Below are 27151 nucleotides of genomic sequence, written 5' to 3' on the forward strand. Positions count from 1 at the left end.
AACATTCAGAAATTTGCTATATTCGTTGGTTTTGAACCCCAAATTACTCAAAAGATTGCAATCACAAATGTTCAGTGACCTTAAAAATGTTCTCAGTCCTTGTTATCTGGTAAACATTACTTTAGATTGATTTGAATTTATTTCTAGTAATGGTGTTGTTTACTTTCTTCAACATGCAAATATCATGATGTAAACAAAACTTATAGATTTTTGTTCATTGGGAGATCACAAAATTATATTTCAACTATCAGGCACAATAACTCTTATTATTTCAATTTGATCCATTTCAGAAGTTACAATAAGAATACAAGATGCCCTGTGTACCAGGAAAGTGTTATGGACAGCCAGGACCGGTGGGTCTGTATGACCCTACATATGAAAGTGATGCCTGTGGGGTAGGATATGTGGTCAATATTGACGGAATTCCATCACATAGGGTAAGAATAATGAATTTTTAATATCGAAAGCTGTCACGTGGGATAAGTTGTTTATCTGTTTGACCAGTCTCAGAATCAGAATTTTTTTTAGCTATATAAGCTAGTCATCAATATTGTTCACAGCTCATGGTTGAAATTTGAGCCTTCAAATCCCAGTGTGTCCAGAATTCTCCATCTCCGTCATTTCTTGAGACTGTGCCATATTATTAAAAGTGAAATTCCTAGTTTGAGGTTTTTTGGAAGTATCTTAAGTAATTTTGAAGATTATTTACATATATTCAAGACCAAAATTAACCCCTGAAAATGGCAAACCTGGAGATATGAGAAAGTTTAAAAACCACTGCAATATTTTCATGAAACAAGTAATTTGATAATATTAACAATTATATTATTCTTTACCAGTTTATAAATGAAATTTTGGCGTATTAGTATCTGCTAATTTCCATAATTTGATATTAAGCACTTCTTGTGATCAATCAATTCTATTTGAGAAGCAGTGAAATTTCAGCTGCTAGACATTCATTTTTAAAGTCCCTGTCTGTGACACAAATCACACAATAGATCAGAGTTTTTTGTAGTAGATGTTCTTGGCTCTTATGTCTGTAGGTATAAATTCACTTACAAGAGATCCAAGTGAAGAACATAGAAGAAATCAAGTATTTTTCATGTCTATCCATTATTTAGAGTGTTTAATTTCATTACGCCTACCATTTCTATTGTTAACTCGAAAATCAATACACATCAAAATAAGCTCACGCAGAGTTTTTCCTTTCCACATTACACACTTTTTTTTTATTAGGATTTTCTTAAATGCTAACAAACGTCAAACGCTAATGGATTGCAAAATACATTATCCAGACTGCTTGAAACATTAAGGAGTGTTTTGTACAAACTTACTGAACGTTGACATAACTGTGATATATATCATATACAACATTTTTATATAACACATGCACAATACATGTATATACAATATAAGCTAACTATGTTTATCTTAAAGACAATTATTGCAAATTTTAGTGTGTTTTGGTCTTATTCGGTCAAAATACACAGAATTAAATGCTAATATTGACTTAAATGGTGTCAATGCTAATAGCATTGGCTTATCTAGAAAATGCCTGAGAGGGAAGGAAGGGGGATGAGGGGGCAAAGAGTGTCTCTCAGAGGCAGCAGGAGCAAATCCACTTGATGCTGGGGGTCTCAGGTCTGTGCAGTAGCCAACAGATTCCAGATGGCCTGAGATCGAGATAGCTTAGTTTTCACTTCAAAAGTGACATTTCACAGGCTTGAAAGAAGGGGGGGAGGGTGGGGGCTGACCCTCTGGCCCTATGGCCCACCCCCTACACGACTGTCTGGTAGTTCTTATAGAGTATGCAGTTGTCAAAACATGTGATTGTTGCCAAGATGTTTGCAGATCAGCTCTAATTTTACCCTCAATATTTGGAATTCTCCTTGGCTCGAAAATGATATGAGCTTTGTTTGGCCATAATTTTATCAACATTAGAATGTTGTATCAAGGGTTCAATATAGTCTGATACATATCCACACCAAATACCAGGACATTATTTTCTAAAACTATTGGCTGACATTTTTCCTTTGTTATCAGCTATGATGTAAGGAAGACATTTTGCTCTTCAGGAAACCAAAACCGATTGAAAGCAATTTCAATTAATATGATTATTTTTGGTCTGGCAATCTTATGGGATATATTTTAGACATTCTATTGATCTGTAATGTTGATAAAGTAAATGAATTTACCAGCTTTGACATTAATTCTCTCTTTGAGAGTCATTGATTTTTATACTTGGCCTTTGTGTCACCCTAAGCTAACATAATCTGTCTAAATATAGCTCAGATAGTAACTGAGACTCACAATTACTTTTTATTGAACATTTCCTTAAAGGTGTATTCTCCTCACGATATTTCTTTTACTAACTGATCGAATCCAATTTCTGAATTAAAATCTTAGTTCTCTTGCAATTCAACACAAGAAAGTCATTTTTATTGAGATGCAGATCTGAATTTTTTTTTCTGAAGGTTAATACATTATGTATCCATGATCTGACAAAATTTTACTTTAAATCGTGTTCTAATATTGACCCAAATGGTCATAATATTTGCCACCATGCAAAAACAATTCTAATTTTCTTTCATCTTATGGAATTTCTAAAGAATTCTAAAGATCATGTATAAAGAATTCTAGAGGATAAAAAAAGTTACGAATCTTTTTCATGCTTACAGAATCAGGCAAAATATGGCTTTAGTGATACACACTCTTTAAAAAAATTCTACAAATAAAGTCTTGGAGTTTCATTTATGCAAATTAGCTGTCAGAGATATTTCTAATTTTGTCTCATCTCCTGGAATTACTTTGGAATTCTTCAAATTTATTAATGCAAATAAACTGTCAAGAGATATTTCTAATTCTGTCTCAACTCCAGGAATTTCTCCCGAATTCTGACAATATTCAAGTAAATTACTGTGGTAAATGTCACTTTTTATTGAATTTAAATATAAGATAAGCCAGTGGGTTGAATGAATGATATTTAATTAGAAACCATCAAGATGTCTAGGCTGTGAAGATATTCACTCTATAAGGGGATTCAGCCAATGTATTGAGGAAATTATTGTTTGCTATAATGCTTGTACAACTTCAAGAGATTGTAAAGCGGTTATCTATAAACTTTTACATTTATTATGTTGAACATACTTGAATGTATTCAGCTATCTGTTCAATAAAGGGATATGCATTTAATTTATGATGCAAAATGGCACTAAAAGTTTAATACTGCATATTCCATGCACATAAAAGCTTATTGTTGATTCAAAATCAGTAAAGGACACCTACTCTTGAGGACCCTTAAATTTAACTTTCAAGAAAGCTATGCTCAACAAAATTTTGAAGTAGTGAGCACCATGTTTTAATATACAATTACTTGCATTAGAGTTTTCAACAAGTTGAACAAAACTCAACGACGACTGGTGAATAAAAGAAGACTGCCGATTTCGACTGATTGTGACGACTTCGGGGCCTAGGTACACTGAAATTGTCAATTTGCACCATTCCAATTTTCAATCAAACATCAGGGGCTCTTGCAATTCCTTCAAAAGTAACTGTTTGATGACGTCACTAATTGCAAAATATACTTTATCATAGAAGGTCATTAGTGATTATTAACCTCATCAAATCCTTAGTTTTATTGGAATTGCCAGAATCTCAGACATTTAAATGTAAATTGGAATGGTGCAAATCGATGCTATCAGTGTCCCCGATACACATATAAAAAGTAGAAAATCTCTTTATAATCCCTTTAAAAAATTGTCTCTTTACCCAAGAATAAACTGAATTGTTTGAGACCCATGGTAATAAGGCATATTTTGTTTTGGCCAATCAAACGTATGCACAAGCAGTGAGAAGATTCCCACCTTTTTGTTCAGTCAACAACGCCATTATTAATTTTTGCCGCCATAATCATATTGTTTGTGTAAAAAGTGTTTGTGTCAGAAGTAATCAAGCCATATTTTCAACACTAACATTTTGTATCCAGTAACTGCATCCATCAATGGATAATTATAGAAATAGTCTGTGAACCATCCCCTGTTGGAAGCAGAAGATTTCCACAGTTGAAGTTGAGTTAAATCATTGCTATGAAGCAACGAGCCACACTCATTCATTGACATTGGGTGTTTCTTCCCTTTACATTTTTTAAACTTTTATTAGTCCCGGAAATCGATGCTGCTATTGAAGTGATTTCATTTCAAGATTACCTTTCAATTTTTATAAGATATCAAAGTGATTAAAGCAAATGATACTCATTGTTGCATGGCTAGCTTCTTGAGATTGACTCTCTAAAAGTAGAGATAAGAAAATCAATACATATCTTGAACATATCAGCAAACTTTCATCTCAGAGCTTGACATGAGGAGGGTGTAAATAGAAATTAAGAACTTTCCTATTTCTAAATTTGTTAGGAGAGTTTTATGATCCAGAGATAAGAAACAGGCATGATATTGGAATGTCGTCTGTTACAAATGATTGTCCTTTATATTACATACCTACAGAGCTAAGGGAGAAGTAAATGAACTAAAAAAGGATTTTTTTTCTCACCTTTTTCGGCTGACATAAATAAGTAATCTTGCAATCAGAAATATTTTTAGTCGAAAAAAAATAACTTGTATTTGGCAGAAAATATACATTGATCACTTGTTTTAAGAAATTTTGAAATTATTTGCTTTACCAGTTTGTAGCACTCAATTTTGGCTATCTGTATCTCTTATCAGAAGTAAAACTTGACATTTGATTGCTGTATAATAAGAAAGAAATGTACTATGGAATCTTAAGGTTTAACTATTAATCTTGGATCAATTGATTACTAGTTACATCATCTTTCACGGTGAAATTTGCAGAAACAATACTGAAGTGCAGTAACAAAGTTTTAATAAAGTGCTGCAAATCTTTATAATGGATGTTCGACCAAACACATAAACTGGTTAAAACTAGTCAGTTGTTGGCACTTCTATATCATTTCATACATGCAAGCAACTTAATGATCAATAAATTCCAGTTCTACAGCTATCTGTGTTACAATGTATTGTCTGACTTCAGTTCTTCATAACAAATGTTATGGCATTGTGACCAGTGACGTAATCACTGACATTTCATACTAAAGAGAAAATAGTTACAGAGTATTCATCATTTTTTCCTTACAATTTGAATTTGCATGTATTTTCACATTGTTTTGTTTTCATGTATCCATTAAAGGGTTTAAAACAACAATGTATCCAAAAGAGGTTTAGTGACAACATTGTACCCAAAAGAGGTTTTGTAACAACATTGTATCCAAAAGAGGTTTTGCTTTCACAACATTGCATCCAAAAGAGGTTTTGTTTATACAAAATTGTATCCAAAAGAGATTTTGTTTATACAATATTGTATCCTAAAGAGGTTTTGTTTTTCACAACATTTTTTCCAAAAGAGGCTTTGTTTTGACAACATTGCATCTAAAAGAGGTTTTGTAACAACATTGCATTTGAAAGAGGTTTTGTAACAACATTGTATCCAAAAGAGGTTTTGTAACAACATTGTGTCCAAAAGAATTTTTGTTTTCACATCATTGTATCCAAAAGAGGTTTTGTTTTCACAACATTGTATCCAGGAAAGGTTTTGTTTTGGCAACATTCCATCTAAAACAAGGTTTTGGAATAACATTGTATCTGAAAGAGGTTTTGTAACAACATTGTATCCAAAAGAGTTTTTGTAACAACATTGTATCCAAAAGAGGTTTTGTTTTGGCAACATTGTGTCCAAAAGAGGTGTCGTTTTCACAACATTGTGTCCAAAAGAGATTTTTTTTCGCAACATTGTATTCAAAAGAGATTTTGTCAACATAGTAGCCAATTCATGAAATAAGACAATATTAGTTTGGAATGATGTTGTCTCTCTATGTATACAAAAATATTACAATAAAATATGTATATGTCCATCTTATTCTACAGGTATTAAGAGATGCTCAGACAATGTTGATACGCATGGAACATCGTGGAGCATGTGGTTGTGATAATAACAGTGGTGATGGAGCTGGTGTACTGACTGCTATACCTCATAAGATGTATAAAAACAAGATGAAGTAAGTCTTGTAGCGACATTAATAATTCTATCCTCAATAGCCCAAATTTTGACCCCTGTTGTAAGTCCAATAGCGCTATTATATTGTAGACTAGCCTGAGAAATCTGAAATCCGATTCATCAGATGTCATAGACATGGGATATTGGCACAGTTAGGTCCAAACATAAAATATCGTGTGACTTTTTATGGGAGTTACTCTGACGAATTTTTGGGTCGGTAGTTTTTGAGAATTTTCACCATTTTATGGCCACATTTAGCATCGATTTCACAGACAACATATATGTCTAGAAGCACCTTAAGATTGTTTTCTTTTGACTTTAAGGAGTGAAGGAGTAGAACTACCTGATCCGGGTCTGTATGCTACTGGTATTATTTTTACCAATCCTGAAGATCTTGAGAAGGCTCAACAACTTTTTACTGATTTTGGGAAGAAAGTTGGTGTAGAGGTAAGACTAGCTTTTATTTACAACCTTCAGATAGATTTGATTGAGATTGCATATAGCAGGAAAGCCTCGTACAGGGTTGTGATTTCCTAAAGAACCAATCAACACACATCTTCATAGTTTTTTTTGGCTTGTTTTGCAAATATGGCAACCCTGCTTGTATGAAAAAAAGTTGTGATTGGGTGAATCTCTCATATAAAGCTATTTGGATCGGTCTGTTTATTGATGTTGTTTATTGAGGGGTGTTGTTTAAATGATGATGAAAAGAACCAATCGAACCAAAGGGTTTGCTGCATGAGCTCCATAAGGTTTTGTTTTTTATTTTTGTACCAACAAAATTAATTGTTATTATCATAGGTTATCACCTGGAGAAATGTGCCAGTTTGTAATGAAAAGATTGGATCTGTGGCTAAAACATCAGAACCAGCCATAAGACAGGTAAGCCCAATAGCTTTTATACCATTATTTCATTAATTCAAGATTTTACAAGTCTTAAAGATAAGCTCTTTCAAAATCAGTTTACAAACTGCTTCAAAATTTTAACCTAAAAGGTGACAGCGTGAAACTCTGAGTAACAACATGTTTCAGGTTCTGTTTTGATATTTCTATAGCGCTCGATTTATGTATTGGTCACTCTTCTGTACATCAGAGCTTTTCTTTAAGGCTTTGAAAGCAAGTATTTGTATCACTCCAATTTATGAAGTCAATGAAATTCTCTGCCAATGATAAACAGTGTGTATTAAGTTTTTTATGGTTTGTCCTAAAGCATTGGAATGGAAATCATTAGAATTTCAAGAAGGTAACTTTTCTAAAAACTAAAACAAACTCACTTTGATTTCAATAAAAACTCTTTTAAGGGAATTGTAAAGAGGTTTTCTAAATTGTTATGTGTATCAGGGATTCTGATAGCATCAATTTGCACAATTCCAATTTTCAGTTAGACGTCTGTGGTTCCAGCAATTCCACAAAGAAGAAGTGTTTGATAATGTATCCTTTATTTTTAGTGGAATTGCAGGAATCACAGAGGTCTGATTGAAAATTGGAATGATGCAAATTGATGCTATTGGTGTCCCCAATACATATAGCTAATTTAGAAAACTTCTTTACAATCCCTTAAAACAAATCAAATTGCATTATGCTCAATATTGAGCATTTTCCAATGCTAAAGATAAACCACTCCCCTTTTCAGACAGTATCCAATGAAAATCATGTTTTGTTCCATCATTTCATTTTCATCGTTCATAATTTCTCGAATTGATTTACATAATAAAATCTATATAAATGCTGACTAATATATGATCGCTACTAATCCACTTTGAAATTATATGTCATGACATTAGGCAATATAATTGCGAAACTGGCTTATTATGATTAATTATTAGAATATTATTTCAGGAAAAACTGACTTGTAATTCGAAATTATTTACCTCTATGACTAGAGAGCTTGTTTTTATCTATTCATGTAATGTCAATGAGTTCTTTTGGTTTCCATGAAACAGAATTAATAATTTCTAAATGTCAGACACATTTCTGGATAAAAAAAGCTTTTAATTTCATCAAATTCCAATGAGATATAAATAAATGATTATTGAAGCAGAAATGATGGAATTAAATTTGAGATGAACTTTCTTTTTAATTATTGTACTAATTGGTATTTTTTAGCAAAATTTCCAAACTGTAAAGTCATATAACTGTTACTTGAGATCAGTATATGTTTTCCTTCTCAAAACACCTGATGGCACTGTCAGTATTGGTTGTTAATGACAAATTGTTAAGAAAGTTCATTTCAATTTTTTGAAACATGATACTGTACATAGACTTTTTATATATCTGAATAACAGTAACAAATTTCTTACAATGACTTAAATGTAGCTCAATGAAGAGAGTCCAATATCTGAAATTTCACACGATCTGAATGAAATTTCAAAATTATCTATAGGTATCTGATTACCAATTTCCACCACAAATGATCTTATGGCATTTCCAGAAATTTCACATGATCTGAAAAAAATTTTTGAAGGTCTGAATGAACAATGATTTGGTTATGTTTCAATTGATCTGAATAATAGTTTCAGATTAAGCATATGAAATTATGTAGTGAAATTATCTGAAAAAGTAATAGTTTCAATCAATTTTTGATCTGAATAACAATTTCAATTGATCTGAAAAAAAGTTTCAAATGATCTGTAAAAAAGATTCAAATGAAGGTTAAAATGATTTGAATAACAGTTTCAAATGATCTGAATATTCTAGTAGGCTAATTGTATGATTTGTTAGGTGGTTAATAATGACTATTTTTTCAGTGTTTATCGTGATAACTCCTCTCTTAGAAGCGCTCACTTAGAATTGGAGTGAGGCTGCTGTGAGATCCCAGATTTCCTTCGAAAATGGAAACATGTTTGGTTTGTTAGTACCACTCTAAAATTTTTGTCCTCTGAAATTCCACACTTAAAATTAATCTTAGTTCCATAATTTATTCATCATTCAAAAGCATTACTTAAGTTTTTTATCAATTTATTGTTGTCTTGCATTCATGTTCCTCAAAAATTGTTTCTGCTGCAAAAGTTTTACCCCCAAGTGCTTTTCCATCTGCTTATTTACAGTCTTTGTGCACCTTTCCACAATTTTTCACTAGAACTGCTGATTTATCAGCTGGGAAAACCCATAATTAGACAATTATATCCCTTCATAAATATTTAAAGGGAATGTAAAGATTTTCTTAAATTTTTTTATGTGTATCAGCGACACTGATAGCATCAATTTGCACCATTCCGATTTTCAATCAGATGTTTGTGGTTCCTACAATTTCACTAAAATTAAGCGTTTTGTGATGTCACTTTCGTAAGAGTTGCTATTCACCTAAAAGGACCTTTGCGTTAGCGACGTCATAAAACTCATAGTTTAAGTGGAATTGCAAGAACCAGAGACGTCTGATTGAAAATTTGAATGGTTCAAATTGATGCATTCAGTGTCCTGGATATACATACAAATTTTAGAAAACCTCTTTGCAATCTCTTTCAAAAGTCCAAAAATTGTTTGTTCAAAAAGCCTGAAAAAATCTTTTGTGGTAAGATATTAACTTGTAAAAAGTTGCATTAGTGCATTAAGACTGTAAATAAGTATATTTACAACTTGGCTTGGCCTTATGTACTGTTAACGCATTCCAGAAATATTTCACTTTTGGACTTTGGAATTTGTCTCCTTTGTGCACTCATACCATATGATAAAAGAATGGCCGTTGAAAGACTAGAGATTAATTTGACATCAATGTATTTATATTGTCACTGTTATTATTGCAAATTTATTTTCATGTGTAAGCATAAAATATTGTGAGCTGCACCCATTTACATTTTCATGAACTAGAACGGGCATTGACCTAACCTAATTCACAAACCTGAATGTTGGCCATTCAGCAGAAAAAACTGAAAAGAAAATCAATTGTGATTTTGTTTCATTAAAATTATCACATGCATTAAAATAACTCGGTTGTTGATTCCATACTACATAAGCAGACACATATCTGAATTGGATTGTCGTCTGCTAGGTGTTTGGGTGGCATAGGCTTGAACCTTTAAAGGGATTGTAAAGAGGTCTTTTTCAAAAAATGTATGTGTATTGGGGGCACTGATAGCATTAATTTTCTTCATTCTAATTTTCAATCAGATGTCTGTGGTTCCTTCAATTCCACTAAAAAAGTGTATGATGACGTCACTAATCCTTATGTGATAAAGCATATTTTGCGATTAGTGATGTCATCAAGCACTTAGTTTCAATTAGATTAAGGCAGATTGATGCTATCATTGTCCATGATACACATTAAAATTTACAATCTTTTTAAGGTATAAGCAAATGTCTATCGAAATGAGTAGTGATTTCCCCAATCTCGTCAAAATTGAACACGCAAAAAATCGATATAAGTAATAAAATTTTAAAATGAAAAATGTCAAATTAATCTTAAGACGCCATTCATCAAAATTAGCCTCCTCATTTGCTTTCATAATCCATATCATTCTAAATGTATTATGTCATATTTTTAAGCAGAAGTTTCAGAATATGATTTTTATCCACAGGTATTTGTCAAAGGTTCCAAGGATGGTGAGGAATTCAAAAGACAGGTAATTTAGTTTTATCATTGTTTGATGTTAGAAACATATTAAAGGTATACTACCTCTTAGGATGACCAAAAATTTGCAATTTTGAAACTTGGTTAAAATGAATCTTTATTCATCGGTGGACTTATCTATCAATAAAACTAAGAAAAACTTCATTAACCTAAGTAATTTTGAAAAGTTTTTCAATAATTACTTAGTTTAATGGATATATCGTGTTATATAGAGATTCTATTCTTTAGTCATGGCACCTGGTAATTCTAACTGATGAATATATACACATATTGACAAAAATGAACTTTAATGCCCATATTAAGAGGTAGTATCCCTTTAACTTAAAATGTTTACTTTTTTATCGTATGAATATGATTGGTTTTTTTTACATTCAATTAAACATATCTCTAGAAATCACTCATGTTGACTTCCATTTATCAAAATAATGTACCAGCATTAATCATACAAGTTAAAAAATGTTATATGTCAAAACTTTAGGTAAGATGAATATCTCTTCTACATGATTTATTTATGTATATTCCCCTAAAATCTTCACAATGTCAAACTATTACGAATTGTTCGTAATGGACATTGACCAAAGTCTAGTAGACTAAGAACACTAGTCTTACTAATACTACCTAAGTAGTAATAATAGTAACTTAGTACTTTTATCAGTAGGTCTATTGGTCATTAATTAGTAGCATGATACTTTCATGTACCCAAGGTTCATGGTTATTCATGGTGGCCTTATTAATCTAGTATGATATTGTGATATTGTTTATACTATATTGACCTTGTGAAGGTCACTTATGGACCTCTGGCACTTCTATACATTAAGCTTTCCTTATGACCTTTGGTATATTTGATAATTCAAGGTCAAATTATGTCTTGCCATACTTAGGAGTCCCAAACTCATTTATTTTCAATCATAATTGGAGACAAATATCAAAGTGGTTTGATGTCCAAAATCTTGTTGGAAACATGATAATCTTGTTGCAGAAGGTCAAGATTCGCAAAGATTTGACAAATATCGGTAACAATAACTGTTGAGACATGACCTAGCCTAATGAATGGGCTATGGAATTATGATGATGAAGTTCAATCAGCAGGTCTATTATCATTAATGATCTTAATTAACCTAATGGTCAGTTATTAATTTCTTAGTATTGATCTATTGTTATGGACCCAATTAATAAAGTTTGCTCATCAATATTGATTTACTGTTGCCATTCTGTTTCCAATAAACTCCAAATTATTTCTTAAATGAACACGATCCGTAGGTAAAGATTGAAATGCAATATACACAGTGACGGTGCCATTGGAAGGGGAGTGGGAAGGCAACTGTCGAAGTTGATGTGGAAGAGCATAGGCGTAAATCTCCCATAGAGCGTTTAAGGGTTCTCAACAAGAAAATTCTGACACATATTTTGAAGCAAAAAACATACAAAAATCATTTTTTTGTTAGAAATTAAATGGGTTTAAATTGGGGGTACAAACTTTTTTTTTAGGGGGTAAGTGAATCATGATAATGACAGTATCATTCCAACTCTAATATTAATCAGATTTCTTCAAATATATCAACAACAAACATCCACCCCCGTTCCCTGAAATCTACTTCCGGTAGTTTATGCAGATATGTTTTATTGGGTGCAAGTTAGAATATGTTTGACAGACTCCAGACCAAATGATTGATATATACTATCAAGTAATGAAGTATCATTATTCCCCAGATGTTTGTTGTAATGATATTTTCTTAAAATTCAAGTTATTTGATTTAGTTAATATATCTGCCTACATGGAAATGTTAAGAAAAAACTGCAAAATGAATTAATCTTTTTCTGTTGTTTTTTTATACTACTACTATACTTGTCATATATATTAATTCAATAACATGCAATATATTGCCTGAAATAAATTTAAACTCGATCAAGACAAGAAGAAGATATCTTTTGTTTTATTCAGTATCATCTATTTAATATATTACACTTAAATGTATATAATCACTACCCATGGCGGGGCCAGGTTTATGTCCGAGGGGGGACGAAAAATCTGAGATTGCCCAAATTTCTAACTTAGTTATGGGTTTTTTGTCTGAAAAACTTGCTTTCAGGGCTGCGTGGGAGGCGACAGTCACTGATCACTACCATCATTTTTCAAAATTTCCATACAGGGAAAGTAAATGTTTGTGTTTTTTGTAGGTACTCAATAAGTATAATGGCAAGCCTTTATAAGCTATTAGTAACACACATAGATTATGTTTTTGAAATTTGTCAATTGTATGCCTATTTTCAGGTTTATATGTTGAGAAAATATTCCTGTCACCATATACCTAAAGAAACTTCCAGATTTTATGTTTGTAGTTTGAGTACAGAGACCATTGTCTACAAGGTTAGTTATTTCGCTAATATTTGGGTGAATAATATTCGGCAATATAGCAAAATATTGCTAACATTATAGAAGTATATGTAGTAGCTTCACAAGAATTGTGTCAACAAAAAATATAAAGGGATTATAAAGCCAAACACCAAAACTAGGTCAAACTGCTCAAACAATTAACATGCTCTGTTTTTTTACCAGCCTAATTCTAATTTCTTTTTTCCGAATTTTTTTGACAATAGAAATTTTGCATACTGGCCCTTTAAATACATGACAAGTCAATTGGTGCATACTTTCACTTTAATTTAAAGCAGTATGAACTAGTTGATTACATAATATGTATAAAAGCACTTTTAAATGAACCTTATTGGACTAAAATGCAGTCAATAACATTGATCACAAGTTGATATTCATGTTTTCATAGTAATAATAGGACTTGCGGAACAAAGTCACCTTGGCTGTGTACAGTACCCTTGAATATTAAGCTGTACTTTTGTAAGTAAGAGATTAGTAAACACTATTACATGTTAAGTATCATATAGATAAACATAAGTATATGAAACTTTAAAGGGGAACAGACAGCATTTTCAGGGGTTAATTTGGGGCTTGAGTATATGTAAATACTAAGCCTACAGAAGTACTAAAACTGCAATGAAATCACTTCATCTGTTCAAAAACACCTCAAACAAGAAATTTGACTTTCTTTTTCTATGTACCTGTATATGGCATAAGAAAAGGTTTGCAAACATGGATTTGAAGGCTCAAATTCCAACAGTGAGCTGTGAACACTATTAATGATTGGCTAAGCAAAAAAATTCCTGTATTAAGGGTATGACTTGTATAATGGATGGTGAACATGTCCTTAAAAGATGGGTTCCCTTATTTTCATTTAGAAATAAAAATTCTAATACTTATATGAATAGAAAGTAGAGGTGTTCTAATGTCTTCTAATACCAGTTTGTCTCACATGTCCATAATTAATTCATAATAAGCTAAATTAGAAGAGAAATACCAGCAGAATTCCAATGAGTGAGGGATCAATAGAGGTTAAAAAGTCTTTTTTTTGTTTATCCAGACTAAACATACATGGACACATTTATGATTGGTTAAAACACTTAATTATATGCAATAAGAACATAATGATATGATTAAGAATACATAATTCATTAAAAACAACAATTAATCAAATAGTTTGCTTAATTTGATACTAAAAAAATAAGGGAAACCCATCTTTAAGATAGGCATGATATATATACACTGCTAGAACAATAAATGACAAGAAAAGAACATTAATATACATTTACTTATGTGTATGTACATGTTATATTGTACACAAAACATAAATAGAGACATGCACTCAATGCAGACGTGTTGAAAAAAAAATTTCATTTGAAAAATTTGACAACCTTTTGTGTCAAGTTTTTTTAAACACTGATTTTCACCATAGGATACCTTGATGAATTAATTCATAGTTTTATAGTTTCATTGCCGTATTTAATTTTTAGAAAACGTCTTTACGATTCCTTTTAATGTTGAAGATTCCTTATTGGCCATCTGTTGGCTTCTAGGGGCCCAGACCTTCAGCCCCAAGGGGCCTTCCTCCCCATCAGGCATTTTCCAGGTATGCCAATGGCTGCTTTCTTCCCAAAATTTCCATCGTTGCACCATGCATGGCTGTGTTCATTTTCCATTGTCCATTCAGAAAGATAAAAGAAGGACATAAAAACTTTCATTTTTCCGTGTGGACCTTGATCAATAAAGATTAATATATCTATTTTGTTATCAGTAGACTGCTTCCTGACCATGTTGTGTCTGCATGATTGTCCCAATGATTACATTCTGATAATATTTTTGTCCTTGCTGTAACATTGTAATTCAGTTATGATAACCCAATTACCAATGAACACTGTCAAGTACAAACCTTTGAAGTCAGTCTTTATCAGGTTATCTCTTAAATAGGCCTCTCTCACTCCCCCACACACTTTGATTATCATGTCTGATGTAATCTAAAGAGATTTATACCAAGGTTGCGTACTATTGATGTTAATTTCAACCAATCACTCCATGTAATTCAAAATCTGCAACTTTAATTGTGGGAAGTGCGAAACCCAAAGTATAGTATATGACCAATGAGATTTTGAGACTGCCAATACTCACTTGTAAAAGTGATTCTGATTGGCGGGAGAGTGGCGGGTGATTTTCTGTTATAAATAGCTTGAAACTTCACCAGTATGTGACCTTGGTATAATTGTTGTTAGATTACAATGGAGACCGTAAAAAAAAATATTAATAATGACACAAAATTGTAATTTGATTTGAATTAGATTTGGATAAGACAGTTCATATTACCTGATACAACATAATGAATATTTTCTTGCGGCACAATTTTACCAGAAGAAAAGTGGTTTTCCATAGTTTCTATACCTTTATAAACAACCTACATATTGTTATTAGTTTAGAATTACTCAATAATAGAAATGCTTGGCTTGAAGTTAACCACTTTATTTCCATCATGCTATTCTGATGAAGGTTGTATATCAAAAACACCTGTCAGCAACAAGATTTAAACTTTTGATAACTGTCAAAACTAATTTCAGCTGCTAATAAAAATAAAGATCTAGTTTGCATGCAATTAAATAAATAGAAAACTGTTCTTTGATTGAAGTGTTGATGTTGCTTGTACATATATTAGTGATAAGGAGAATAACAGAAGTGGAATTTCATTCTGAAAGTAATTGTCATCACAGATCACCATCAAAATTTGAGCCTTCAAATCCATGTTTGTCATTTATCAAAGAGACGAAGAAAAGGAAAGGGAAATTTCTAGTTAAAGGTAAATTTGAAGGAATTATGTGATTTTCGAGCAGTTTTAGTACTTCTGAAAACTATTTACAAATATTTAAGATCCGAATCAACCCCCAAGAGAGGTGCAGCAGAGCCTGAAAGCTCTATCAAATTTTATAGGAAATATTTGTAGATGACTGTACATCAGTAATGTAATTAAGTATCAGCTTGTGGCATCATTTTAATTTCCTGTCAAGTAATGGAAGGTATTAAATTAATAAAATGACATATTTGAAATTTCTACTGCGAGATGGAAATTAGACAACCTTGACCTTTACACTTCACAAATTCTGATGTAAAAGTGAAATTATGTGTTATGTTTCCAGTATTTTGGCAAAATGTCTAAAAAGTTAATGTATGTTTTAATTACAATAAAGTTGAATACTTTCTTCTCAATCTATGATGGTTACAGTATGTATTCCTGAAATATAGAAAGTCATTTAGGCAAGTTGTTGGAAAGACTATAGTATCTTTTCTGTCCAACTAACAATGGGATTCCTAATATAGTGCATTTAAAGGGGCAGCTTCACCATTCATTTGACCAATCATACCTTAGTCTAAAATGGATTGTAAAGAGGTTTTCTAAACTTTTTATGTGTATCGGAGATACTGATAGCATCAATTTGCACCATTCTAGAGGGGAACTGCATGGATAGCAATAGTAGTTTCCAGTAGCTCCCCTATAGTGACATCATAAAACACGTTAGTTTTAGTGGAATTGCAAGAACTACAGACGTCGGAATGAAAATTGGAATGGTGCAAATTGAAGCTAACGATATCCCCGATACACATAAAAAATTTAGAAAATCTCTTTACAATCCCGTTAATTTCTAAGCTAAGCCAATGATCAATAGTGTTCACAGCTCACCGTTGAAATTTGAGCCTTCAATTCATGTATGTCCAGAATTATCAGAGTTTGAAAGTTAAAATGACACCTCGTTTTTTCTTGAGACTACATAAGAAATGGAAAGTGAAATTTCTAGTTCAAGGTATACTTGATATTAAAAGTTAAAAATTTGTGAAACAGAGCCCAGAAACTAAGAATTTTGTCCACATTTTATCTCAATGACATTTTGAAAAGTTGATAATGGAACATACTGGTTTACTAAAATAAAAATTGCAATCTTATATTTTTGCATTAGTTTAATTGTGATTTTAAATCAAAGATATTTGCAATTGAAGAATCACGATTAAAGCCATCTTATTATGGAATTTATTTGAAGTTGTTTTTTAAGTTTGATAAAGGATTTCTAATGCAGTGTTCTTTGGAAGTTAAAATTTCCTCACGATCTGACAAATATTGATCCTGCAAGTCTTTGACATGGAACTTCTGAAACTAATAAATCAAATTTCTAAAATGTTCCTCTTTGATGGATTCCTGGCACAATTTCAAGAGCTATTAGACAGATCATTAACACATCCTGATGGAAATCATTTAACAAAACAAGTTGGAATAATGTAAAATATTTGTTACTAATGTTTCTATTGATTATTACTTAAATACCAAACTAGAATCCATTATTTTAACCAGGAATATTTTTAAAGGGATTTTTAAAAGTTTTTATGTGTATCGAGGACACTGATAGCATCAATTGGCACTATTCCAATTTGCAATCAGACACCTGTGGTCCCCGCAATTCCACTTAAGTAAGAGATTAATGACGTTATGAAAGCATATTTCCCCATTAGTGACATCATCAAACACTTAGTTTCAGTGAAACTGCAGGAACCAGAAACATCTGAAAACATCTGGTGCATATTGATACAATCAGTGTCCCATATACACATAAAAAATTAAGAAAACCTCTTTGCAATCCCTTTAAATGTATTCTTGGTTAGAATGATGGATTCTATTGCCTGAAATAAATGAAAATTAACAAATTACATTATTGTTTTCTCTTAAAAATTATTACTAATATTACTCAGGTTATTTTAAGATATGAATGCATAAAACATTGTACCAAGTTATTCTAAAAATAATTCTAATTGTGACAAAGCATGCATACTGCAGCTGCTGAATCAATTTTTAATCACAAAATTTATTATGTGTCAAACAGTTTTTGTAAGGTTTGTAAATAAAATTTGAATTAAATTACAAAATCCATATTTTGTCAACATTGTCTGCCATCTTTGTGTGAATAAATGAAATTAAACAAGTTTCTCCATTACTGTAGCTATTTTGATATCTAGAAGTGTTAAATATAGCACTTTATTATTATCACCAAGAATTGTTTTAACAGTTTTATGTAAGAAAATGATAATAAACAACTTGTAAATATGGGAAAAAGTCTACATAAAATTGCATGCTTACTGAATTTACAAATGTCTTAATTATGTCTTATAGGGATTGAAGAGAGGTTTTCTGTTTTCTTTTTATGTGTATTGGGGACACTGATAGCATTGATTTGCATCATTCCAATTTTCAATCAGACGTCTGTTGTTCCTGAAATTCCACTAAACCTAAGTGTTTGATGACGTCACTATTGCTAAGGGCCCTATGTGATGTTATCAGATTTTGGGATTAGTGACAACATCAAACACCTAGCTTAGTGGATTTACACGAAACACAGAGGTCTGATTGAAAATTGGAATGGTGTAAATTGATGCTATCAGTGTCCAGTTTTCACATACAAGTTTAGAAAACATCTTTACAATCCCTTTAACTATATAATCTTTCTTTTAAGACTAAGTACATCAATTGAAGGGTTAAGTTTGGTTATTTTAAACGCTGTTGATGGATAATCTTGATGTTTTTTCAGGGATTGTTGACTACAAGCCAGCTATGGGAATACTTCTCTGATTTACATGATCCTGAATTTGAGACTCATATTGCTTTGATCCACAGTCGTTTTTCTACCAATACATTTCCCTCCTGGGAGAGAGCTCATCCTCAAAGGTAAAACTCTTTTTGTGTCTGCTGTGTCGAGCAGTCAAAAAACAGGAATACAGCCGTATTTGTACAAATCTGAAACAATAAAAAACCAATTCTATGATCCAAATTCCAAATTGAACTGTGGTGGCTTAGGGAGTTAGAACGCTTGCTTGATAACCAGAATGGTTCAATTCTGGCATGGATCAAAACATACCTTCAGATTTTTCAAACCAGGTTGAAGGAACATTTAGACATACAGATGATGTTTGTTTTAATTCAGAGTTCTAGCCCATAATGGTGAGATTAACACTCTACGAGGAAACTGTAACTTGATGAAAGCTAGAGAGGGAGTCATGAAAAATGATGTATTTAAAGATAAACTCAGCATGTTGTATCCAGTAGTTGAAGAGGGTATGTCAGATTCTGGCTGTGTGGACAATGTATTAGAGTTTCTCTGTATGACTGGTGGTCGAAGTCTACCTGAGGTAAGTCTTTATCAGCATTATCCAGTCTCCCTTCGTCTGCAGACAATTTTGTTCTGAAACATGTAAAATGAAATACCATTTGATAGATCTCAGTAATTGGCCAATATTCAAAAATGGATTTGCAAATAAAATCTGGTTTTTTTTGTAGGCTGTGATGACAATGGTTCCTGAAGCTTGGCAGAATGATAAATATATGCCTGCTGAGAAGGAAGCATTCTACAGATGGAGTGCTTTTGGTATGGAACCATGGGATGGACCAGGTAAGTTTTCATGCACTATATACTGATTTAAGCCAATGGACGGCTGTCCCATTAAAAAATCTTGAGGTTCCCACTATTCCTGCTAACTTTTGGTGTGGATGCAAAATGGTAAAAGGACAAGACCGGTATGTGGATACCAATATATATTGGCTTGAGGTTGTTGCTGCCACCATACTGGCCTTATACTTACTTAATGATTATTGGCATTAAAGGTATTTTAGGTACTTTATCTGAATATGTATCAAATCTTCAATTTCAGCATTGTTAACATTCACTGATGGTAGATATATTGGAGCTATATTAGATAGGAATGGTTTAAGACCATCCAGATATTATGTAACTAAAGATAATTTTATGTACATGTCTAGTGAAGTAGGTGTCACTGATAGAAAACCAGAAGAAGTCATCCAAAAGGTATGTCACAATGGTTGTCCTTTCTTGAAGAAAAATGTCCTAGATTGGTGAGACGGTTGAAAAAATAGAAAGGATAATGTTTATCTAACAAAGATAACAATTTCAAGACCTCTAGGATCCTGTCTTTTTCACAATATCTGTACCCATTTGCAGCTGTATCTCATCTTGAAAAGTGTGGAAAGTTGACTTATTTTGAGGCCAGAAATGGGGTTTAAATACACCCTGAGATTCACTCAGGTTAAGAAAACTTTTCGACTCTTTGTCAATATGTCTTTTTCTTTGATTGCTGCATTTTTTTGGAGATCATCACAATCCTTTCATAGTCTACATGGTAAATGATGTTCATTTGGTATATGCTTATTCATTGAAATTTCAGGGTCGCTTGAAACCTGGTAGAATGTTATTGGTTGATACTAAATTAAAAACCTTCTTGCCTGATGAACAGTTGAAGAAAGAAATAGCTAATTTAAGACCTGTTGGTAAATGGCTCTCTGAGGTAGGTAATCTGTTTCAATTATTGCAATATCATGTTTCCCTAAACTCAATTTCTGTTGATTAAGTTAATGCACCATCTCCTCTTGACAACCATGAAAGCAGGTTGATGCTTTTACCACGAACACTGTCATACCAATTGATGTTACCATAGCAAAGCCCCAAAAGAATTCATTGTTTGAATTCTCATTTCGATTGTGGCATGATGAACCATGAATCACATTTACGGTATTTTTTAGACAATATCCATGGCTGAATTACGAGGTGCCCATGATCCTAAATTAACCCTGAAACATGAGATCAAGTATCAAGATTTTGGTCATGGTGGTTGTGTAGAAGAAGATCCTAGGCTACCTTTGTTTGGATATACTATTGAAGCTCTCAATCTTCTAGTTCTTCCTATGATAAGAGACAAGTAAGTGTCTTTCCTGCCCTGAAGTCCAGCTTTTTTAAGATTGGAGTTAAGAGGGATCTTCTTTTTCCTGTCCTGTCGGAGGCTTCTTACATCCAAATTCTGGAAACTAAACCCCCATGATTTAGCATTAATGTGAATTCAAAATTCAAGAAATAAAGCTGATACAGCTGTCTGTATCAGTTTAAACAAATGAAATCTGGCAGGTAGTTCTCAGACAATAAAGGAATCATGAAAATTTAGATGCATGCTGCACGTTAGAATGTTAATGACAACCTGGAAGTGACTGTCTGAACTGTGATGTATTTGATTTTGGGGAAGGGAGGGTTTGATTTTCCTAAATGTACAGGTCTAAGACAGCTGACAATATATTTAGACAGACATTTAGATTTTTCATTTAATTTATAATTTTTTTGTGTTCTCCAGAAAAGAAGCTTTAGGATCTATGGGTAATGATGCACCACTAGCTTGTCTATCACAGTTTAATCCACTAGTATTTGACTATTTTAAACAATTATTTGCTCAAGTTACCAATCCACCAATTGATCCCTTCCGAGAGAAAATTGTCATGTCTTTGGTAAGTATTAGAATGTACTCGCATTAATATGTTAAGATTTGTGCAACGACAAACTGAAATCTGTAAGATATCTCAGCATATAGTAGCATACTGATTAGAAGTTTTTTCATAGATAAATTATATTGTACAAATACAAATGCAAATTTTGTAAAGACAAGAATACAAGTGCAAAACACAATTTTTTAGTATACCCTAAAATATATAGACATGAACTCAATGAATTAACTCTGTAAATACACTCTATTGTGTAAAGACAAACTTTTTTATTGTTAAAGCAAACACAAATTGTGTTCAAAGCATTATTTATCTGGAGCCCATTGATGCCTGAACGTGAGCATGGGTTCACTCATTCATTCAATCATTCAATCATTCATTCATTTGTCATTCAATCAATCAATCAATCAATCAATGGTAAAATTTGATTATTTTAGGCCTGTCCGGTTGGTCCAGAACATAATATATTAGAACCAAGTGCTGAACAGTGTCGTAGATTATGGTTAGAACAACCAATATTGTCATTATGGGATATGGAAGTCTTAAAACATACAACTCATAAAGGCTGGAAGGTTGGTACATGTACTTCAATCAATTTATGTCACCTTCATGCATTTGACTTGTCAGCCAAATTTGCAGGATTGACGGTTTGGACTTCTTTATCGAACAACAGAGCATGAGCCTGTTCAACAACTAATATGTGATCCATGCTCTTATTGTTAAATTTGATTGGTCACAAGGAACATCACCGAATTTTGATATTTGGTCAAATTTACATTTTACATTACATTCAGGGGCTTGTGATTTTTTTTCCAGACTAAAGTATTGGATATGACATACCCGACTAAAGATGGACAAGCAGGACTATTACCAGCTTTAAAACAACTCTGCCAACAAGCAGCTGATGCAGCTGAAGACAATAAGCTGATTATATTATCTGATAGAAATGCTGGACCAGACAATATTCCAATCAGGTATGCCTAGAAATCAATTTCTACCTTCAAAATTACAAATTCTGACATCTTGATTTGTAATTTCTGACACCAAGATTAAAATTCAGGACAAGATTTCTAAATTATACTATCAGACATGAAGATTGTAATTTCTGACACCAAGATTGCAGTTTCTGACACCTAGATTTTAATTTTTGACAGCACAGTTGAAATTGTATTTTGTGACAACTATATTGCATTGTCTACCATCCAGATTGTAATATCTGACACCAGATTGTAATTTCTGACACAGATATTGTAATTTCTGACACAGATGTTGTAATTTCTGACACATGATTTCTGACACATGATTTCTGACACAGATATTGTAATTTCTGACACAGATATTGTAATTTCTGACACAGATATTGTAATTTCTGACATGAAGAAAGCATTAACGTTAGGTTTTAATCAGAATTGCCATGTACTTTTCTTTGAAAAAATATTTTGGAAGCCATATTCGATTTTTTTTTTTCAGTTCTCTGTTGGCTGTTGGAGCAGTACATCACTATTTGATCAATGAAAAACTGAGAATGAAAGTTGGTTTGGTTGTTGAAACTGGAGAGGCAAGGTAAGTGGAAAACTGAATAGAAATCAAAAAAGGTTTTCTTGCTTTTGTTTGTGAATAGTGGACATCTGTAGCTTCTGTTTTCACCATTTCAATTTCTTGTTAGTTGAAAGTTGTTCCTTATTGCCAGTAACAGTATTGCTAGATTTCAGAATATATTAGAGGAAAACTTGTAGGCCTGCTTACCTTATTATTACTTTTTGTTTGTAGAGAGGTTCATCACTTCTGCACCTTGCTGGGTTATGGTGTGGATGCTATATGTCCATATTTGGTATTTGAGACAATCAAGCATCTGCGTGAACAGAAACTATTAGATCCACCACTAGCAGATGAAGAAATCTATATGAATTATCGCGCAGCATGTGCTAGAGGAATATCTAAAGTTATGGCTAAGATGGGAATCTCCACTCTCCACAGTTATAAGGTATGTTGTAGATTGTCCACCATTTTGAATGTTTTCCAAGTATCTTGAAAATAAGTAGCAAAGAAGAATGAAAGAAATTTTGATAGTTATAATTTTGATGTCAATAATGTGTTTTATTTCACAGGGAGCCCAGATATTTGAAGCTTTAGGTTTATCTCAAGAAGTTATAGAGCTATGTTTTGAAGGTACAGCTTCTAGAATTGGTGGAGTTGATTTTAAAGTTCTCTCTCAAGAGGTAAGTACTAGGACTTGTGATGAGGATGAAGCTGACATAAAGCTGACTCTAGGAAGCACTAGCCATGTGCCTACATTGAGAGGGCTTCGACAGCAGCGACTTGCTAAAGACTGAGCTATTCCATAAGCCACTTGTGTCTTAGACATGATCTGAAATTATTTGGGGTTATTTGTAGCTAAGATGGTTAGAGCTGCAGAATCTTGATGCCATTTTTATGACTAATTAAACAAATGGTAGTTGTAGGGTCTAATCTCTGTCAGCGATTGAAAATCTAGTGACGTTTTTTCCTAATTCTCAACCAAGCTTAGATGGTAAGAATCATTATAAGTGAAATGAAGACAGATAATACAGATTATCTGGGCTAACATAGATACATCCAACTTAGCTGCAAATACTGTAGTTAAATTAACTGTCATTGTTTGAGTTAATGGAGTTTTAAAGAAGTTTAAATGAATGTGGTGCAGATGAAACAGAAAATTTTTGTTTTGTTCATCAACATGTAAGAAAATGGTATCAGAGTTTCAAAGGAGCTAATGTCATTTGTGAAATTATGTTGTCTAGCATACATGTAGCTTAGATTCATGTATTTCTATCTTCCAGGCCATCAATCGTCATGACGTAGCCTATTGTGAACGTAAGGGAGATAATATATTAGTCATGAATCCAGGACAATATCATTGGAGAGATGGTGGTGAAAAACATATCAATGATCCTATGTCTATAGCTAACTTACAGGTATGTCTTTTAAACATGATGCACTCAAAACGACAAGATGTACAAAAAAGTTTAATGAAAAGTGGCAATTGTAACTAAAGTTTGCATTGTTAGGTAACCTTTTATTGCAACTGTCAACAAAATCTTTTTGCATAAAAATCAGATATTGCAAGACTTGTTATGTTCATGGACAAGCCTTGTTTTGTTTATGTTATATGTCTTAGTCACAGAATTCTATATATTATTGCAGGAAGCAGCTAAAACCAATTCTAAGGATGCCTATGGACGATTTAGTGAATCAGCTTGGGAGAGCACTAAGAAATGCTCATTACGTGGTCAGCTGGAGTTTATAGATGCAGATAAAGCTATTGATATCTCAGAAGTTGAAGATGCTAAATTTATTGTTAGAAGATTCTGTACAGGTTAGACATTATTTTTCAATGCAATGTGTCTATGATTTACAGTGTACTCTGTGTGATCCGATATTCTTGTCCACAATGTCAAGCTATTGTGAACTTTGTCTTTTACCTTGACTGCAATAGACACCTTTTGTTGACACTTAAAACAAAAATATCTGAAAGAAGTATACTGCAATTAAGTTATTGAGTAATTATTAATGTATTATATATTTGTAGGAGCCATGAGTTTTGGAAGTATATCTTATGAAGCTCATTCAACATTAGCTATTGCTATGAACCGAGCTGGTGGTAAATCTAATACTGGTGAAGGTGGTGAGGATTCAGAACGTTATCTTAATGAAGATCCCCAATTCAATGCTCGCTCTAAAATCAAGCAGGTAATTTTGAATTGCTTTTAGATTTATTTCCCCCTCTCTATTGAGAATTGTTCATTGAAAATTGCTTACAGAACACTGCTTTAACCCAGTGCTGTGTTTCCTTTGAACCACCCTAATCTGTAATCATTAGCATAATTGGAAAGCCCAATAATTGGCAGACAATTTAGTTCATTGAGGCAAAATATAAGTGTATGTAGGTGCTTTATCCATGTCCCTTAGATTTGCACCAACTTTTGATAATGTGTTCATATTTAAGGTTGCCTCAGGAAGATTTGGTGTGACCAGTTCCTATCTAACACATGCTGATGAATTACAAATTAAAATGGCCCAAGGTGCTAAACCAGGAGAAGGAGGTGAACTACCAGGTTATAAGGTCAGTAGATATTCTGGAAGATATGGTTATTGTGACACAACACTTCTGACTGTTTTTCGACAAGCATTTTTTGGTGATTTTTACTAAAGCATCTTATTTGAATAAAAGCAGTTTATAACCTTTGTTTGTGTAAGTGTAGCCATTTGGCAAGAACTGTTAGTAGTTTTTTTTACATACAACGGTTTAAAAGTATTCGATTTCATTTCACTGTATAGTTTTTAGTGCAAGTGTTAAAATATATTACCATGTTATCATTATGACATTATTGTGCCTTCCAATTAAATTGGTGCCATTTTGTCATTTTATTAATTAATTTGATGCCTTGTTATTATTGTGATGCTGTGTTTTTATGTGATGGTAATTGATTATACATGTACATGTACTTTAATTCTATATTATTTCTTTGTAGGTAACAAAAGGTATAGCTAAGACAAGACATTCAATTCCTGGTGTAGGTTTAATCAGTCCACCTCCTCATCATGATATTTACTCCATAGAAGACCTGGCTGAGGTAAGTTCACTTTCAAAATGAGATAGCACCTTCTAACTTTTCAACCCATCTTCCACCTGTCAATAATGCAAGAATTGGAAAAAGTGTAGTCCTTTGAGGGGACAATAAAGAAAGGCTCAATGTTCACTTGTTTTTGACCCTTTTCACCAGCTGCTCCACTGGCAAGTGTGAAACTGCCACTGCCTAGTGACATTACATAATGTTAGCATCATACGCTTAAAGTCATATGTGTAGAAGTCAATATAAATGCCATTTTATCTTATTCACACTCAGTGTTGAAAGTGTTTATAAACTGAACCTCAAAATTCTTATGAATTGTTATAAAAAGTTGTACTTCAGATAGAACATTGCATAATAAAGTGTTTCTTTCTGTTTATTTTAGTTAATCTATGATCTAAAAGCTGCTAACCCTGAAGCTAGAATCAGTGTTAAACTGGTATCAGAGATGGGTGTTGGTATTGTAGCCTCTGGTGTAGCTAAGGTAAGGATGCTATTTGATTGATTTAATTAGATCTTTTTAACCAGAGGCATAAAAACAGGAAGCTGTTTCACATATCATTATGATGATCATACAATGACAGTGTTATTTTTCTTTGTGACCAATCAAAGAAGAAAGATTTTACAGGCAGTCATACTCTGAAATACAACTAATTTCAGCTCTACAACTCCGATTTTGTTGAGCAATTTTGAGCATAAAATGCTATTAGAGAGTAGCTCTTTGTTTTGTTGTTTTAAGCTTTGACTAAGAGTCAATTTTGACCAGAAAGAAAGAAAGCTATTTCATTTCTTTTTCAGTCAACTTTTGAATTTTATTTTGTTATTCTAGGGTAAAGCAGAACATATCACAATTTCTGGACATGATGGAGGAACTGGTGCCAGTAGTTGGACTGGTATTAAAAATGCTGGGTTACCATGGGAACTTGGTATCTCAGAGACACATCAAACTTTGGTCTTAAATAACTTACGATCGAGAGTTGTCTTACAAGCTGATGGCCAGATTAGATCAGGTAGGTCAACTATCCTGTTTTGACAATGTTTTGGATATACAATCCTTATCAGGGAATTTGAAAATGGTTGTTCACTTTCCAATATTGTATTTTAGTACATGAAAAGTTAGGAATTGGAAACTTGTGACATGACATTTTGATATTTGATTTTGGCCCTGCTTTTATTTTAGGTAAAGATGTATTGATGGCTGCTCT

At 32.6% G+C, this 27151-nt stretch overlaps 1 protein-coding gene across 1 annotated transcript; it reads left to right on the forward strand.

The window, feature by feature from the left end:
- Positions 1-311: 311 nt before the first annotated feature.
- On the forward strand, positions 312-26979 carry LOTGIDRAFT_133427 (hypothetical protein; the record flags this gene model as incomplete). Its single annotated transcript, XM_009067651.1, has 25 exons — positions 312-437; positions 5934-6064; positions 6387-6510; positions 6865-6945; positions 10578-10622; positions 12903-12998; positions 18590-18726; positions 18983-19187; positions 19336-19447; positions 19707-19861; positions 20238-20357; positions 20593-20768; positions 21192-21342; positions 21774-21908; positions 22153-22310; positions 22807-22899; positions 23107-23320; positions 23445-23555; positions 24156-24290; positions 24520-24691; positions 24905-25065; positions 25322-25438; positions 25848-25949; positions 26332-26430; positions 26776-26979. The coding sequence occupies 25 exons, from the start codon at positions 312-314 to the stop codon at positions 26977-26979; spliced, it is 3360 nt and encodes a 1119-aa protein (XP_009065899.1).
- Positions 26980-27151: the final 172 nt, after the last annotated feature.

This window comes from Lottia gigantea (genome assembly GCF_000327385.1).
Source record: "Lottia gigantea unplaced genomic scaffold LOTGIsca_84, whole genome shotgun sequence".
In the NCBI taxonomy this organism is placed as follows: Eukaryota; Metazoa; Mollusca; class Gastropoda; family Lottiidae; genus Lottia; species Lottia gigantea.